We start from the raw sequence: 16,566 nt of genomic DNA on the forward strand, positions 1-16,566 counted from the left end.
ATCGATGCAGACCCAGAAGTGGAGGAGTTTGAGAAGCTCGCGAGGGCATTAAGAACCTCAGTCCCGATGACGCATCAGTCGTCGAGCGACAAGAAAAGAGCACGCCTTTCTGATGACTCGTCCAGTCGTCGAGGAAAGACAAGAGCACGCCTTTCGGATGACCTCGGTCCAGTCGTTCGAGGAAAGACAAGAGCACGCCTTTCGGATGACCTCGTCCAGTCGTCGACGGAAAGGACAAGAGCACGCCCTTTCTGATGACCTCGTCCAGTCTCGAGGAAAGACAAGAGCACGTCCTTTGATGACCTTGTCCAGTCGTCAAGGAAAGACAAGAGCACGTCCTTCGGAGACTATCGTCCGTCGTCGAAGAAAGACAGAGCACGCTCTTCTGATGATCTTGTCCAGTCGTTGAAGAAAGACAAGAGCACGTCCTTTGAAGACCTTCAGTCGTCTATGAAGGACAAGGCAACTACTTCTGATGTCCTCATCTAGACATCCAGGTAGGAAGAAGCACAACTCTTCTAATGACCTCGTCCAGTCATCTTGGGAAGGAGAAGGGTGTGCCCTTCTGATTGACCTCCTTTAGTCATCCAGGAAGGACAAGGGCATTCACTTCTGATGTCCTCATCCAGTCTTCTAGGAAGGATTAAGGGTGTACCACTTCTGCATGACTTTTTTCAGTGATCCAGGAAGGGCAAGGGTGTGCCCTTCTGATGACCTCTTCAGTCATCTAGGAAGCACAAGCGTCATCTAATTATGATGACCTCATCCAGTCATCCAGTAGGAAGAGAGCACACTCTTCTAATGACCTCTCAAGGCGCAGGGCATGACCTTCTAATGACCTCCTTCAGTCACATCTAGAAAGAGACAAAAGCCACCCTTCTGATGAGATCTTCCAGTCATCCAGGAAGAACAAAGCACACCCTTCTGATGACCTTTAGTCATCCAGAAGGATAAGGGTGTGCCCTTCTGATGACCTCCTTCAGTCATCTAGGAAGCACAACGGCAATGGCCTTCTGATGAGAGTTCTTCAGTCATCCAGGAATGACAAAGCGCACACCTCTTCTGATGACCTCCATTTAGTCATCCAGGAAGAACAAAAGCACATTTTCTGATGACCCAGTGCTTTCTCTGTGTCTATGCCACATCAGTAGACATAAACGTTGTGCGTTCGTGCATGACCGTGCATGTTTAAATCTCGTTGGCATTTTTGAGAGAGTTTGTGAAACACTTTAATGAAATGCTGGTGGGGCTAACGGCGCAGGGGGAGGGGGGTCTATGGAGGCAGGGTAGCTCGACATGAAGACAGACAGGTGTCTGAATTGGGCATGTGACACACCTTGAGCATGCTCTAGAACCGACAGGGGTGTGATGTCCAGAGGTATTTAGTACTAAAGTGATGCGCGAAATAAGGTTGTTATATTAGGACACTGTTTAAAATTATTGTATTTTAATTTCAGTTGCTGTGCACTTTCCTTCCTGTCCTGTGACTTCCGTACCGCACATATAATTCGTTTAGATGTACCGCGACATAATTTGTGCGCAAGATGCCTACTGGCATCGGGTATCAAATGCGTTTTATCTGTATATTACATCAAGAGTAGATAAACCATGATGTATAGAACCAAGTCAAGCAAAGAAGAAATACAATGTTAGTTAAGAGGTTTGTTTAGTGTTAGAAACCACTTTAAGTGTTTTGATCTAATAGTTCGTTCTAGTTTATCTGGTACAGGTCCAAGAGAGAAAAGGATAAAGCACACAATCCGTCCAGAGGCGTATAATCAAGTTGATTTATATGCTCTGATCCGTCATGAACTGGTTTGCACTCACGTGGGTTTTCTATCTAGCTTCATCTGAAATTTTTAAGAATTTTGTTAATGCTCTCCCCCTCGCGAGCGCGCCCCCGTATGTCCAGTTCCCTGTGTCGCTGTGTCATAGCTGTGATGTGTCGTGTTGTGGCTGGTGCATGTTAGAATGTGTTTCGTGTGATGGAATCACTCGCCTGGGGTGTGTGTTGCTGTGCTGCGCCACCTGTGTGCCTCGTGCTGCTGTGTTCGTGTCTGTGTGTGTTTTGTCCGGTGTGTTGTTTTGTGTGTGTGGTTGCGTGCGTGCTCGTGTCATGTGCGTGACTTGCGTTCTGCGTGCGTGCCCCCATTACGACCGGGGAACGTGCGCTGCGGACACACACACACACACACACACACACACACACACACACACACACACACACACACACACACACACACACATACACACATACACACACAAACAAAGTGACATATGCGCGTGCAGGCATGCATTAACAAAATGTAAAAATTTTCAATGACTAGATAGAAAACCCACTGAACGTGCAAATCCAGTTCATGGACGGATCAGAGCATATAAATCAACTTGATTTATACGCTCTGGACGGATTGTGTGCTTTATCCTTTTCTCTCTTGGACCTGTACAGATAAACTAGAAGCTATTAGATCAAAACACTTAAAGTGGTTTCTAACACTAAACAAACCTCTTAACTAAATTGTATTCTTCTTTGCTTGACTTGGTTCTATACATCATGTGTTATTATCTACTCTTGATGTATATACAGAATAAAACGCATTTGATACCATGCCAGTAGCATCTTGCGCACAAATTATGTCGCGTACATCTAAACAAATTATATGTGCGGTACGGAAGTCACAGGAACAGGAAGGAAAGTGCACAGCACTGAAATTAAAATACAATACATTTTAAACAGTGTCCTAATATAACAACCTTATTTCGCGCATCACTTTATTACTAAATACCTCTGGACAATCACACCCCTTCGTGTTCTAAGCATGCTCAGGTGTGTCATCATGCCCAATTCAGACACCTGTCTGTCTCATGTCGAGCTACCCTGCCTCCATAGACCCCCCTCCCCTGCGCCGTTAGCCCCACCCACATTTCCATTAAAGTGTTTCACAACACTCTCAAAATGCCAACGAGATTTAAACATGCACGCATGCACGAACGCACAACGTTTATGTCTACTGATGTGGCATAGCACACAGAGAAGCACTGGGTCATCAGAAAATGTGCTTTTGTTCTTCCTGGATGACTAAATGAGGTCATCAGAAGGGTGTGCCTTTGTCATTCCTGGATGACTGAAGGACCTCATCAGAAGGCCATGCCGTTGTGCTTCCTAGATGACTGAAGGAGGTCATCAGAAGGGCACACCCTTATCCTTCCTGGATGACTAAAGGTCATCAAAAGGGTGTGCCTTTGTTCTTCCTGGATGACTGGAAGATCTCATCAGAAGGGTGTGCTTTTGTCTTTTCTAGATGACTGAAGGAGGTCATTAGAAGGTCATGCCCTTGCCCTTAGGAGGTCATTAGAAGAGTGTGCTCTCTTCCTACCTGGATGACTGGATGAGGTCATCAGAATTAGATGACCTTGTGCTTCCTAGATGACTGAAGGAGGTCATCAGAAGGGCACACCCTTGCCCTTCCTGGATCACTGAAAAAAATCATCAGAAGTGGTACACCCTTATCCTTCCTGGAAGACTGGATGAGGACATCAGAAGTGAATGCTCTTGTCCTTCCTGGATGACTAAAGGAGGTCATCAGAAGGGCACACCCTTCTCCTTCCAAGATGACTGGACGAGGTCATTAGAAGAGTGTGCACTCTTCCTACCTGGATGTCTAGATGAGGACATCAGAAGTAGATGCCCTTGTCCTTCCTAGACGACTGAAGGTCATTCAAAGGACGTGCTCTTGTCTTTCTTCGACGACTGGACGAAGTCATCCGAAGGACGTGCTCGTCTTTCTTCGACGACTGGACGAAGTCATCCGAAGGACGTGCTCTTGTCTTTCCTCGACGACTGGACAAGGTCATCCGAAGGACGTGCTCTTGTCTTTCCTCGACGACTGGACAAGGTCATCCAAAGGACGTGCTCTTGTCTTTCCCCGACGACTGGATGAGGTCATCCAAAGGGCGTGCTCGTCTTTCCTCGACGACTAGACGAGGTCATCCGAATGACGTGCTCTTGTCTTTCCTCGACAACTGGACAAGGTCATCCGAAAGGCGTGCTCTTGTCTTTCCTCGACGACTGGACGAGGTCATCAGAAAGGCGTGCTCTTTTCTTTCCTCGACGACTGGATGCTCATCGTGCGACTGAGGTTCTTCATGCCCTCGGCGAGCTTCTCAAACTCCTCCCACTTCTGGGTCTGCATCGATCGCTGCATCTGGTTCTCGTCCGTCAGCGAGGAGATGCGACTCTGCAGTGCGTGCATCTCTGCCTTCAGCCGAAGAATCTGGTCGTCCTTGCGTTTGATCTGTCGGCATCGGAACACGCGCGGGGAAAAAAAGAGTAATTTTAATCGATTCGTAATAGACGTATCTATTTGAGTAATAATTTTTTTTGAAAAGATAAATAATAAATATATAAATAGCAAAGTATGTTATTAAGAGATAATAATACCTATCATGTATTATTAGCTCTTGAAATTGTTTTAACAACCATGCAACCCGACATATTATTCAAATAATTATGAATGTTTGGGTGCAGGTGATACAAAAAAAGATTAGAACATTCAATTCAATTCTCTAGTTAATTTTCCTAACTTTATTATGCTCACAAAAAAGATATATATAGCATAAAGTATAAAAAATGAACAAGTTGACAAAAAAATTAGTTATCACTATTTTTCAAGTGAGCTATAGGCGCCATCTACAGGAAGAAAGCGATCTAACTGATAATAGAAAATCATCTCTCATATTTAATTTGTCTGAGCACTTTCTCGGAATCAGCAAAAACACATCATACACTCATTAAACACGGCCACGTATTAGTTTTTGCTCACACTGTATACATATGGCTCTCATATACCTACCTGCTGCTGTAGCTCAGCCACGTGATCCACAAGCACACTTTTGTCCCTGCGCAGTTGATAGACGTCTCTTTCAATGTTGGTCTTTACACCCTCTACATCAGTCAGCCGTGTTTTCATGGACGTGCTCTCTATGTCCTTACTAGTGTTTATCCGTTCTAACCTCCCCATCTGCAAGAAAGAAAATGTCAAATGAAATCCAGAACTAGGATTCTGACAAGCACAGAATACTGAAGGAGACGAGGAGAGTGCATAATAGGGTTGGAAGAATGAACTGATCCATCAGCAATATAAAATTGTTCAAGTGTTAAATATTTTACATACAAGCTTTTTGCAGTTCACTAGTAATTAAAAGTTTTCTAATTACTATATTCAACGCTTATAATTGGCATGTAACATAAATGGACATTAATTTAAATTAAGATAATGCTGCTAATGATCACCCCATGATCATCATGATTATCGCATCAAGATCACATAGTTTGCAAACCATGAAATCCATTGCAAAACGTGCATGTTACAACTATCTACTATCAATAGTATAACAACCAATGTAGATATACATCGTCGATATACTTGGTGCATTTGCTCCTCTCGTCGGTGACTTGTTCGGTGAGCTGTGTGACTTGTCGCTGGAGGTCCTTCTCCCTGTCTCTAAGCAGTACCAGCTCAGATATCTCTGCAGTTCTCCTGCCCTCCTGCTGGTCCTTCAACGTTTTCTCCTGCAGTGAGTGCAACACGCATTGCACGATTAATACATTAAAACACATATACAAATGATTAGGATTCCTTGGTTATTTTTCCTCTATTTGAATATCCTGGAATGAGAAGTGACATCTGGCGCCACCATGTGGCCACCATGCTTGCGAAATTTCAGGAGTAAATAATCACAAAATAATCACAAATTTGATTATTTACTCCTGAAAATTGCATAGAGGGCCTAGATTGCCTTTACATTGCCTAGAGGGACCTATACATAATGCAATATTTATGTTGTTATGTACGAATGGAATTAACAACTTTAAAAAACATTTTAATTGAAATTTCAGTTATAAAACTTGACTTGATTTCTTGCAGGAAATACTATATATAACTAGCCGGGTACCCGGCGTTGCCCGGGGAAAAAACACTTAGGAACAACTTTATTTATTTTGGGTGCAAATATGGCGAACTACCTCTTAGGCAAAATGTGCAAAAAAACTTCCCAAAAATGTCTAGAGGGATTTGTTCCTGGGGTGAAATGTCAGGTAAGTGTAGCAGGCAGCAGCTATGCACCTCTTTCACCCTGCCCCCACACTGACCCCTGCACTGGACCCCCACCCACCCCACCATTTTAAGAAAACTGGAGAATGGGAGACTGTACCCTAAATTCATCCAAAATCATAATTTTCATTGATTTTTAGGATTTAATGTAATTGCCTACATTGATATCTCAAACAAGAGCTGCAGAGCGTCTGGGCTCATCTGAGGTTTGTTGCTATGATTATAAACGTAACATTTAAGTCGTGCGTAGTGACACCTTTGTTAGGCGCAGATATGCAGATACGCAGTTGCGTACACATCATTTCAGCAACCTTCTGCATTCTGCATACCTCCCAAATCCCATTGGTTGATACAAATTGCATGCCTGAAACTCCTGTTTTATGGTGCATTGTGACCCTAACCCTATTAAAAAAAAAAAAAATTAATTGTTGTAAAAATTATGTGTTGTTATTAAATTGTTGTAAATAAATCATGTAAATATTTGCATTAATTGGAAAAAAAATAGTTAAATGGATAAAGATAGAAAAATACAGAAAACAGGTAAATAATAAAAAATCTGATGGGATTCGATCCAACGACCTTTGAGCAGTTAGGGTTAGGGTTAGGGTCATAGGTCGAGCCATTAAGATTTGTGCCGCAATTCCGTATTTCCTCCTATACCTTAAGTCAAGGGGGAAATATTCCCCCTCCGTTTACACATCTTGAACTTTGACCCTTAACCCCCAAATTTGTCATCCTGAGTCCTTTTCACGATCCCCCTTCCCGACGTTCCGAATATCGTGACCGTACGTCGAGCGGTTAAGATTTGTGCCCAACTGTTGACGGACGGACGGACGGACGCACGGACAATCATGCGATTCTACAAGCTGCATCTGACTTCGTCAGATGAGCTAAAAACCCTGTCAAATCTATACTTCACCTTCTATCTATAGTTCACCTGCTAAATGACTGAAACATGACATTTTTATGCCATATCCATCCCAGTTGGAAAGAATACTTAATTCCTTATCATTATAATTATCATAATATAATAAATACACAAACCTCATATCAAACCTAAATGCGTCAGCATTTCTGGCTTAACGCACTGCTCAGTCTACGTTGATTTTCTTTACATATATTAACTGCATATATTAACTTATACAGTAAACAGCGTAGACCGTATACACGCAGTGGACAGTGCTTCACCAGCACTCTCACATGTACAACTGACTCGCTGCCAATCGAGAAACACCAGATTACGCCTGAGCTCAAAACGGAAGCCGTAACCTGCCAGCATTTCTGGCATAATGCACTGTACTGTTAGTGCACGTTGATTTCCTTTACATGCGCGCTATCGCAGAACATGCAACATGAAATGCAGAATCCCAACATGCATTGTGCGCTACGACAACAACCGCCACTTCGAAGGGTTCGTACTTTTAATATATTACTTGCTTTGAAATCCTTTACCGTATCCTTTTAAATGTGCTCAGGCCACCCTAACAGTGATCAACTAACAGTGTGGCAATTTTGGGGGTCCTAAACCAATAAATGGCAGAATGCATAGACATAGTTCGTTTTTGTTTGTTTTTGTTTTTGTTGTTGTTGTTGTAGTTACTAAACTGGAAAAGTTCAATTTGAGAAATGATTTCTATTAATTATTAATTTTCCTTCTCGTTTAGATATAAAACACTCTACAGCTACTACTACACAATGCATCTGTGTTTTAGAAGTTCTTTGCAACATATTTTACATAATATTCTTCTGCCTATAATACTGATGTACTACCTTACCAAATCTCTTGTTTTCTGCAGTTCCAAAAGTTGAGAGGCTAAAGAAGAATTTTCCTTTATCAAAGAGGCTTTATCATCTCCAATCTGAAACATGTTATATAGTACTACTTAGCACAGAATGTTGTTCCTACTAAATATATCCTACTAATTTGGGATAATTCCTCAAATATTACAGTATTCTAGTAAAAACTCAAGTGTCACCTTAGCTGAAATTATGTAATTGTTTTGATAACAAAACCATTGGTGTTGGATAGACATGTTTCCTACCTTGCTACGTAGGTACCTTTCTTGATCTGCACTCATCTCTGCCTCTTTTAACTTGTGCTTTACATACCGGATTTCTTCCTGTCAAACAATTATATAAAATGGCATAATTTAGATAAATTATTTCCGGGATAGTCGACCGATATGATTCAAACATGTGTGTGGGTGAAATTATAACAAGCTATTATAGCAGCAAATTAAGTTTGACAAAGAATAATTGCAACTTAAAATCTGATTAACATGTTAACCAAGATCTCACGTCTCAAGAGTCAAGACGCAAGAACGTTTCCTTAGTCAAGTGTAGTAGACATATAGGTATTTTTATGAGCAATTTGTCCACTGGTATATTCATAGTTAGAGAACTTACAGTGCACAAGTCACTCAGGTAACTGTAGGTCTAAGGTAAGCTATAATTACCAGGGACACTTGTAGGTCTTTAGCAAATATCCGGAGATACGATATAGTTTCTTAGTTAGCCTACGGATGCCACCATGGCACCCTTGTAGGTGCCCAGTGTTATGTGCTGTTACATACCCGTAGATCTTTAGTGGCAGCTTCCTGAACGGACACGGTACTGCTGTAGAATTTGTCTTCCATCTCTCTTATGGAAGACTCCTTCCTGAGCACTTCCACTCTCTTTTCCTCCACCAGCAGCTTAGCCTTATTTAGCTGATCTTCAGTCTGCAGAATCTATAAGACATATAGACGGATAAGCACTAACGGGAACGGATTAATTCCAACAAACAGGTGGTTAAAAAAGGACAAACCATAGTATGATACATACAGTAGGTATATTCCCACGGCCCAAGTCCTGGTTGGATTATTGATTTGCAGTGTGGGAAACAGTCTTGCAGGTAGCACATCCAGTACCCTGTTACTCTGAGTGCATTATCTGACCCACTCATCACTCCAAACGGGTTCTATGCAACAATTTGATTTTCACAAGCGCAAAAATCTTATTGGCTCTAATATTCAATCGGAATAATGTAATTCCATTTGTTTATCAGCACAAACAGCAAGCCATGACACCCGTTACATGCGCGATCCCTGCACAGTCATGCATCAGGTTCTGTGATAGCTGAAGTGCATAAATATTTAATGATTTAAGATGCAATTTGGTAATTGAAACACCACAAAGCGATTTTCGAGAAGTCGCTGCGTGCGTATAATCTCTGACGTATCTCGACTCTATTGTCTGCGATGACAAATCGTCGAGTGAGAACAATTCACATGCCTGCATTACGATCACTGCAAAGGTAGCCTTCGGAGGAATTATCTAGATTGCAAACTGGCCACATGCAAAAGCAGTTTCGAATCAGTAATGTGATTGTCAGTCTACACGCACAATCGACAGGGAACCACTCATATTAGATGATGCATGAGTCACTAGGGGGCACACCAATAACAGGGCAATTGTCTTCACTTTGTATCGATACGAGCACCAGAGAGTGCAAGTTACACGAAAGTCACGCGATGTTGTTCCAGTAAAGCATTGTGGCCACACATCCATGGCTCGAATTTCACCACACCACCAACAGCAAGTGCTGTGGTTATCCTCCTTACTTGTCCTGGTACCTCGAAAATCTTGCAGATATTCATGGTAATAATTGCCATGGCTGTTCTTACATACTTTTTCTGATCCATTCTCACATGTTGTATATGTACATATCACTCCCTGTCTTATATAAGTGTTGATAAAAAATTATTTGCTCTGGTGCCTCTCTGATGAAGGAAATATTCTTAATTCAACGTGGCATGGTTTCCTAAGTTTAAAAAAAACCCAAGGTAACACCCACATGCAGCTTCATACAGATGATCTAGTATACCTGGTTTCAGAACACCATTGAACGAAAACTCCAAACACCCATTCGAAATGCGAATGTGAACATGTCCAACAAATGAAAGCCGAATTCTATTCGGTCGCCGAGTGGAAAGTAACACGTAATCCGATTAGTCATAAAAGCACTCAAGATTTCCCGATTCCAATTTCAAATGAGCCTTAATTCTATGCTTTCGTATGTGGTTGTGGAACAACTCTAGCTGTACCAAGTGTTAGCTACGCGAGAATTGATTGATTCCGTATTATTGAGGTGACATGGGCACACAACCACACACAAGTTACATCTCATACCTGATAGATTTTGACTTCAATATATGAACACGCAAAATCCCTCGAATTTAGGGGAAACCTTTTTAGAGAACAAAAGATCTTGACTATTCTCGAAAGCTTTGTGTAAAGATGGGCTATTAAAATGTCTACCTCCAGGTGGCTACACCTGTACCAAGTCAGCAAATTTTTCTGCTTAACACACAACTGCACTTAAGCATCTTTTCTCATCAAGTCAGCTCTCAGCTGTTCAATATTCCTCTCTCCATATCCTGCACAATGTGTTATATATATACGCTAGTGCAGATCAGTGGTTACGTTTCACTCGGGAGGAGGGAGAGGGGAGAGGTGGGCGGGCAGCTGGTTACATTTACATTACCAGTTTACGTTTATGGTTACGTTTTTCTCCGAGAGGTGGGCGGGCGGGTACCTGGTTGCGAAACACCTCTGCCTTGTGTTCGCTGCTCTGCAGTGACATCATCTTCTGCTATATACACTAGTGTAGATCAATGGTTACATATTATATATATATATATTATTATACGCTGGTTACGTTTCTCGTTACCTGGTTGCGAAACACCTCTGCCTTGTGTTCGCTGCTCTGCAGTGCGATCGTCTTCTGCTCGACCACGGCCTGAAGGTCAGAGATCTGATTGTCGCGACGCGCCATCTCTTTCCGCTGCATCTCCATCTGCTTCTTCATGTCGATGATCTCCTCCACCATCATCCGCTTACTGCGCGTCTTGTCATCTGAAACAACAACAACAGTGTTCGCACAAGGAATGGCAATGACAAAAACAGCAACATGACAATGCCAGTGTAAACAACAACAACAACAATAACAACAACAACAAAAACATGACACCATCATCCGCTTACTGCGTGTCTTGTCATCTGAAACAACAACAACAACAGTACGTGTTTGAACAGAAATGGCAATAAGAGAAACAGCAACAGTGTTCGTACGGGGAACGGCAATGACAGAAACAACAACATGGCACCATCATCCACTTACTGCGTGTCTTGTTGTCTGGAAAAACAATAGTTTTCGCACAGGGAACGGCAACGATAAAAACAGCAACATGACATTGCCAGTGTAAACAACAACAACACCAACAAACAAAACAACAAAAGCCACAGCTATTTTTATTCTACAACTCCTATAAACATGTGTACTCAAATAGCTGGTATTATTCAAGTACAATATAATTACAATTAAATTTTGCCTGCAGTGACTACAGTGTGGGCTTATCATACTGAATGTACGCATGCACGCACGCACGCACACACACACACACACATATATAAATTAATTAGCTGACATAGATACCAACAGGTAAGAAATTACTGTCATGCATCATTTACATAGTTGTACAGCATGCAATACAGGGTTCATACATCTAAGGCAAAACGTTTTTCAGTTTTCCGGATCTTAAAAAGGTCAATATTCCACGACCATGAGGTTGTGGCCGATTACAATCTTTGAGCCTTTGCCAATTGATTATGTCACCCACGCTCTTAGTAGGCCTAAACAAACTCTGCATAAATAAAATTTTACTGCCTCGCAGGCAAGATACACACCAGCTGCTCACTTTCAAAGATTTATTTAAGACCAAAAGATGCATGTGAACACTCTGTAAAGGTTCGGGTGAAAAGAGGCTATTGCATGTCTAGCTACCTTCAGATACCTTGACCTTATCGAGTAGGCCAAGTTTTTCTCCTTCAGACAACTCCAGTTGAGTATCTTTTCTCCTCAAGTCGGCTCTCAACTGGTCAATTTCCCTCTGCATATCCTGAAAAACATGTTATTTCTACGCAATAGTATAAATCGTTATAATCGTTATACATGATTAATTAAAGAGTGATAGATACACTGCTTAGTAAGATTTACACCTCCTGACAAAACCTTGATGCAAACGTGAAGTGAAATGAAAATTCGCCACCTGACTTACGATAGAATAAACTGCTTACATCGGTGGTTCAGCCACTTAATTTCAAGAACCCTCGTAACCGACCAACCGGGAAATGCTAACCTAAGGAAAACCTAGATTGTCGCAAGATTTCGAAATGAATGGTGTATATTGCATATATGTGCACGTACCCTGAGTTTACTGAGCATTTTCTCAGCCTCTGCCGTCATGACAGGATGAAGACTGGACGTCCTGTTAGCCAGCTCTCTCGTGCACAATCACCGTAAAGGAACACAACCATAAACTGCGTTTGCTTATCCTACATGAACGGTAAAGAATGGCAACCATGCAGCTCTCTCTCTCTCTCTCTCTCTCTCTCTCTCTTTCTGTCTCCCTCTCTCGTTTTCCCTTCCTCCATCTATTTCTCTTGCTATCTCTCTCTCTATCTCTCTCTCTCTCTCTTCCTCTCTCTCCCTGCTTTCACTGTCTCCCTCTCTTGGTCTCCCTTCTTCCATCTATTTCTCTTGCTATCTCTTTCTCTATCTCTCTCGCTCTCTGTCTCCATCTATCTCGCACGCTCTCTCTTTCCCTATCTCTCTCTTGCTCGCTCTCGCTCTCTCCTTTTCTCTCACTACAATCCATCAGGAATATGTTGCCCATTATTAGCATAGCAGTGGAAACAATGGTTCGGACTAAATAGCCGGTTAAGCCCGCCGCACACGCTGTGGAACTTGCTGCGCGATCGTCCACACGTGGAAGATGGCGCAGCAAGTTCCACATCGTGTGCGCATGCAAAATCCCTCGATCTGCGTCGTGTGGAAAATATCACACGTGTTTTATATTTTCTTCCACGTGTGGAAGATTAAACAGCGTGTGAGGAGTGGCTGTGTAAATTTCCACACTCAATTCGCATTGTTCGCTTGATTGTTCGCTTGGACGCATTGTATTTTTTTCTCAGCTCGCAGCTCGCAGCTCGCATATCAGGCAGCTCGCATAGAGGCATGTCCAAGAACTGATCGATCAAACGTCGTGTGAACGCTCTCTTCAACGACGCTCCGTGTCCAAGCGAACAATCAAGAACAATGCGAATTGAGTGTGGAAATTTACACAGCCACTCCTCACACGCTGCTCAATCTTCCACACGTGGAAGAAAATATCAAACACGTGTGATATTTTCCACACGAAGCAGATCGAGGGACTTTGCATCCGCACACGCTGTGAAACTTGCTGCGCCATCGTCGTCCACGATGGCGCAGCAAGTTCCACAGCGTGTGCGGCGAGCTTTAGGCTCATCATCCTTGATCAGTAATCCATCGATACCTCTACCAGCAGAATGGGCTAAGATATCTTTGCCTTATTAGGAATGTACTGTCAAAACCTTTATCAAACAAATTTGAGACCTTGCAGCATAAAAGGATATAAGAAGCTGACTTCGAGTTCTAAGAAGTAGATCTGTTGTTGTAGATTCTTTATGTACTCCACCTCAATGTTGCTGGTGTCGATTTTACTGCAACAATAACATATTGCAGGTATGACGTCAGACATAAGAATCACAAAACATTTTGCCCTACCTTAACATTTCTGTATCACGCACGCCCAACGACTTCTAGAACGTTCAGTGATATGTGACATGAGCTGATAATCACAAATTCATTTTAGAATTGACAGATTACAACCCGAGAGAAATCAACTGGATGGTCATCATTTTTCATGGTTAAACATTTGAATATTAAGAGTGCAGAGAAGTGACTGTGCACGTATAAATCCAGCAAAAACGTATAACTCGTGTCCATGACATTATAAAGCAGTTAATAAATCAATGAATAGGTGTAAATTGATCTATAAATGTTCTTATGACACAGTCAAGCATTAAATGGTATTGATGATGGTGGTAGTCCACCATAAAGAAGCCCAGGTCTAATACTATTACTAATATCTGCAACCAAATCTGCTACACTGTGAGCTATGCTGTCAGTTAGCAGTTAGTCAATAGCAACAGGTAGTAATAACAATTATTATTACATTAAATTAAATATATCTGCGACAGTGCCCGTTCACAATTAAATTAAAACAGACAATATTATATAAGTATGACAATGTCTATTAATCACTGTGTTAGAGTCAACAAGGTTGGTTCACACCTACTTATACATATGAGCAAGTAATGCATAAATCAAACATTTATTACACATATATATTAAATCTGACTTTAAAATTATCTTTATAAACATTATCAGAATTCTTATTATGCTTTTTCCTAATTTCACAAAAGACGATTCCTCTACTTTTAGGACACAAAAAACTCACTAGACGACTTAAAATTGGCGTTCATTAATAAGAAAAACATTGGTAATAGGTTTATCAGAAGAAACACCAATATTCTTGCTGCGTCTGTAAGAGCATATACCATGAGAAAACCTCGACACATGCTTACCCCAATGACAATTGAAATATTATATCAAGGTTCAAACTTGGAATGCTGATATAATAGATAGACCCTAGTGTGAATATTAAAATTTAATCTCTACTTCGTGAGTTGCAATCAGTGGCCTCTATTGTTACAGTCTTCACTTCATAACAAGTACATTTTAAAGCTTATGCCATGATTACATACAGTAGTCGAACAAGTAAATATTGATTGAGATTGAAAGCTGGCATTGATGACCAGAAGAAAATGGTTTAGTGTTTTCTTCATCAATAGTGTGTTTAAAACAATAACGATATAAATAATAGAGGGTGGGAGTAACTTTATCATCACTTATTAACGCTGATAGGCAGTGGCACGTAGTTAGGGGGGAGGCAAAGGGGGCCAAATGTTGATCCATAAGTAAAAAAAAGAAAAAAAGAAAGAATTGTTCTACTAAAAGAGAATTGTCCTAGTCAGAATGAAGGCTGTAGGCTTACATGTACTCAAAAGTGCCTGAAATACCATCTCCTGCAATCAACATTTTAAAAATGTTCTGGGGGCGGACCCCCATACCCCCGCCTGTTTTTCACCCCTCTCCTTTTATATATCTTGGTAGCAGAGAACAACGAACAAAAATGTCGCCTTTATGCATGGCGCCTGAAACAAAGATTGCAGAGCCGAGAGGTGGGGGAACGTAGGGTGTGGAGAGGGAGGCGGAGGAACCATTAAAATATTAAGTCATCCACCATTTTGCACAGTTTGCTGTTTTTGGCCCCCCTGTTAAAAAATCCTGGTTACGCCATTGCTGATAGGGTCTATGTCTCCCTGGGTACTGTCGGAACGTACCCTGGTAACTATCTGATATGGTTAGGGTTAGGGTAGGGTCAGGGTTAGGGTTAGCGTTAGGGTTAGGGAGTAGGCGTAGGCGACTCCCTAGACTCGTTAGTGGACTAGGCGAGGTACGGTCTGGCATATTAGATAGTATCAGGGTACGTTCCGGCAGTACCCAGGGAGACATAGACCCTGGCAGCCTTATTAACGGGTTTTCGTGGCCACAGTTTTTTAATCTAGAATATACTACAATTGTAAAATCAAATATAATTATGTGAAATCACGCAATGATGGGTGCATTTCTAGTAAATTTCTTTAGGTAATACGTATAACAGACTCAATTCCGTCTGTTTACAGTGACTATAATGAATGATAATAATAATAGAGATGAATCCTCATCACTATAATTAAGAACTATATCAAGATGAGACGGGATACCAGAGAAGTGTTGCCGAAAGGAGGTGTTGATCCTAACCGCTGAGCGCAGTTCCGCGGCAAGGTGCACGCGACGCGGGACTGTCCTACAACAGTATGCAGTGCTGGCAGCTATGGATCCGTGCGCCGAATGCACTAGGCCGGCGCACGGATCCATAGCTGCCACAGCGAACAGTCCGGATTCTTACGCGGGGGACACAGAGGGCGGAGATTTGGGACGTGGAGGAACTCGGCGACTTAGATGGGGGTCGTAACAGATGGGGGGCGAGAGCAAACTTTTGATTTCGCGGTGGTTCCATTTCCGTGTGGTCTTAGGCGTTTTCACTAAGTTGTACAGCGCCAATGACGCCTGTCCTATGTAACCATTGATAGTGAACATCAGAGAGATCGCACCCGATTGCATGAAGAAATGGATGAGGATGTTGTACGAGAGAGTATGCGCATTATGTGGCTATTCGTAACATCAACTGATTCCTCTGCGTATTGCTCTGCTCTGTGCTGCAACGTCATGACAGCAGTACCTACGTCGTGTTGAAGGCAACTGTCGACAGCCGTCATGTTGAAGATGTGGCGACGTTGTTTTGCCTGAAGTTCTTCATGTAACGTGATGTTGTGCACACAATCGCCAACTCCTCAATATGATAGATTTGGATGACATTTGTCACGCGTAGTTAGTTTTTGCTGAACGGCGGCGTATATGACCGCCAGAGAAGTGTATAACTGT

General features: G+C 42.1%; 1 protein-coding gene across 3 annotated transcripts in view; it reads right to left on the reverse strand.

Moving 5' to 3' along the window:
* Nucleotides 1-2,212: 2,212 nt before the first annotated feature.
* LOC106815591 (intracellular protein transport protein USO1-like) overlaps nucleotides 2,213-16,566 on the reverse strand; it is a 31,886-nt gene continuing 17,532 nt past the window's right edge. For all 3 annotated transcript variants that reach the window (XM_014820069.1, XM_014820068.1, XM_014820070.1), the window contains exons 3-12: nucleotides 13,590-13,676; nucleotides 12,361-12,439; nucleotides 11,938-12,052; nucleotides 10,825-11,009; nucleotides 8,687-8,842; nucleotides 8,156-8,233; nucleotides 7,889-7,972; nucleotides 5,414-5,572; nucleotides 4,854-5,021; nucleotides 2,213-4,295 (exon numbers count right to left, since the gene is read on the reverse strand). In XM_014820069.1, the coding sequence (XP_014675555.1) occupies nucleotides 4,083-4,295; nucleotides 4,854-5,021; nucleotides 5,414-5,572; nucleotides 7,889-7,972; nucleotides 8,156-8,233; nucleotides 8,687-8,842; nucleotides 10,825-11,009; nucleotides 11,938-12,052; nucleotides 12,361-12,439; nucleotides 13,590-13,676 (1,324 nt within the window). In that variant the 3' untranslated portion in view covers nucleotides 2,213-4,082. The remainder of the gene's footprint in view (nucleotides 4,296-4,853; nucleotides 5,022-5,413; nucleotides 5,573-7,888; nucleotides 7,973-8,155; nucleotides 8,234-8,686; nucleotides 8,843-10,824; nucleotides 11,010-11,937; nucleotides 12,053-12,360; nucleotides 12,440-13,589; nucleotides 13,677-16,566) is intronic.

Source organism: Priapulus caudatus, unplaced genomic scaffold (assembly GCF_000485595.1).
Source record: "Priapulus caudatus unplaced genomic scaffold, Priapulus_caudatus-5.0.1 Scaffold1153, whole genome shotgun sequence".
Classification (NCBI taxonomy): Eukaryota; Metazoa; Priapulida; class Priapulimorpha; order Priapulimorphida; family Priapulidae; genus Priapulus; species Priapulus caudatus.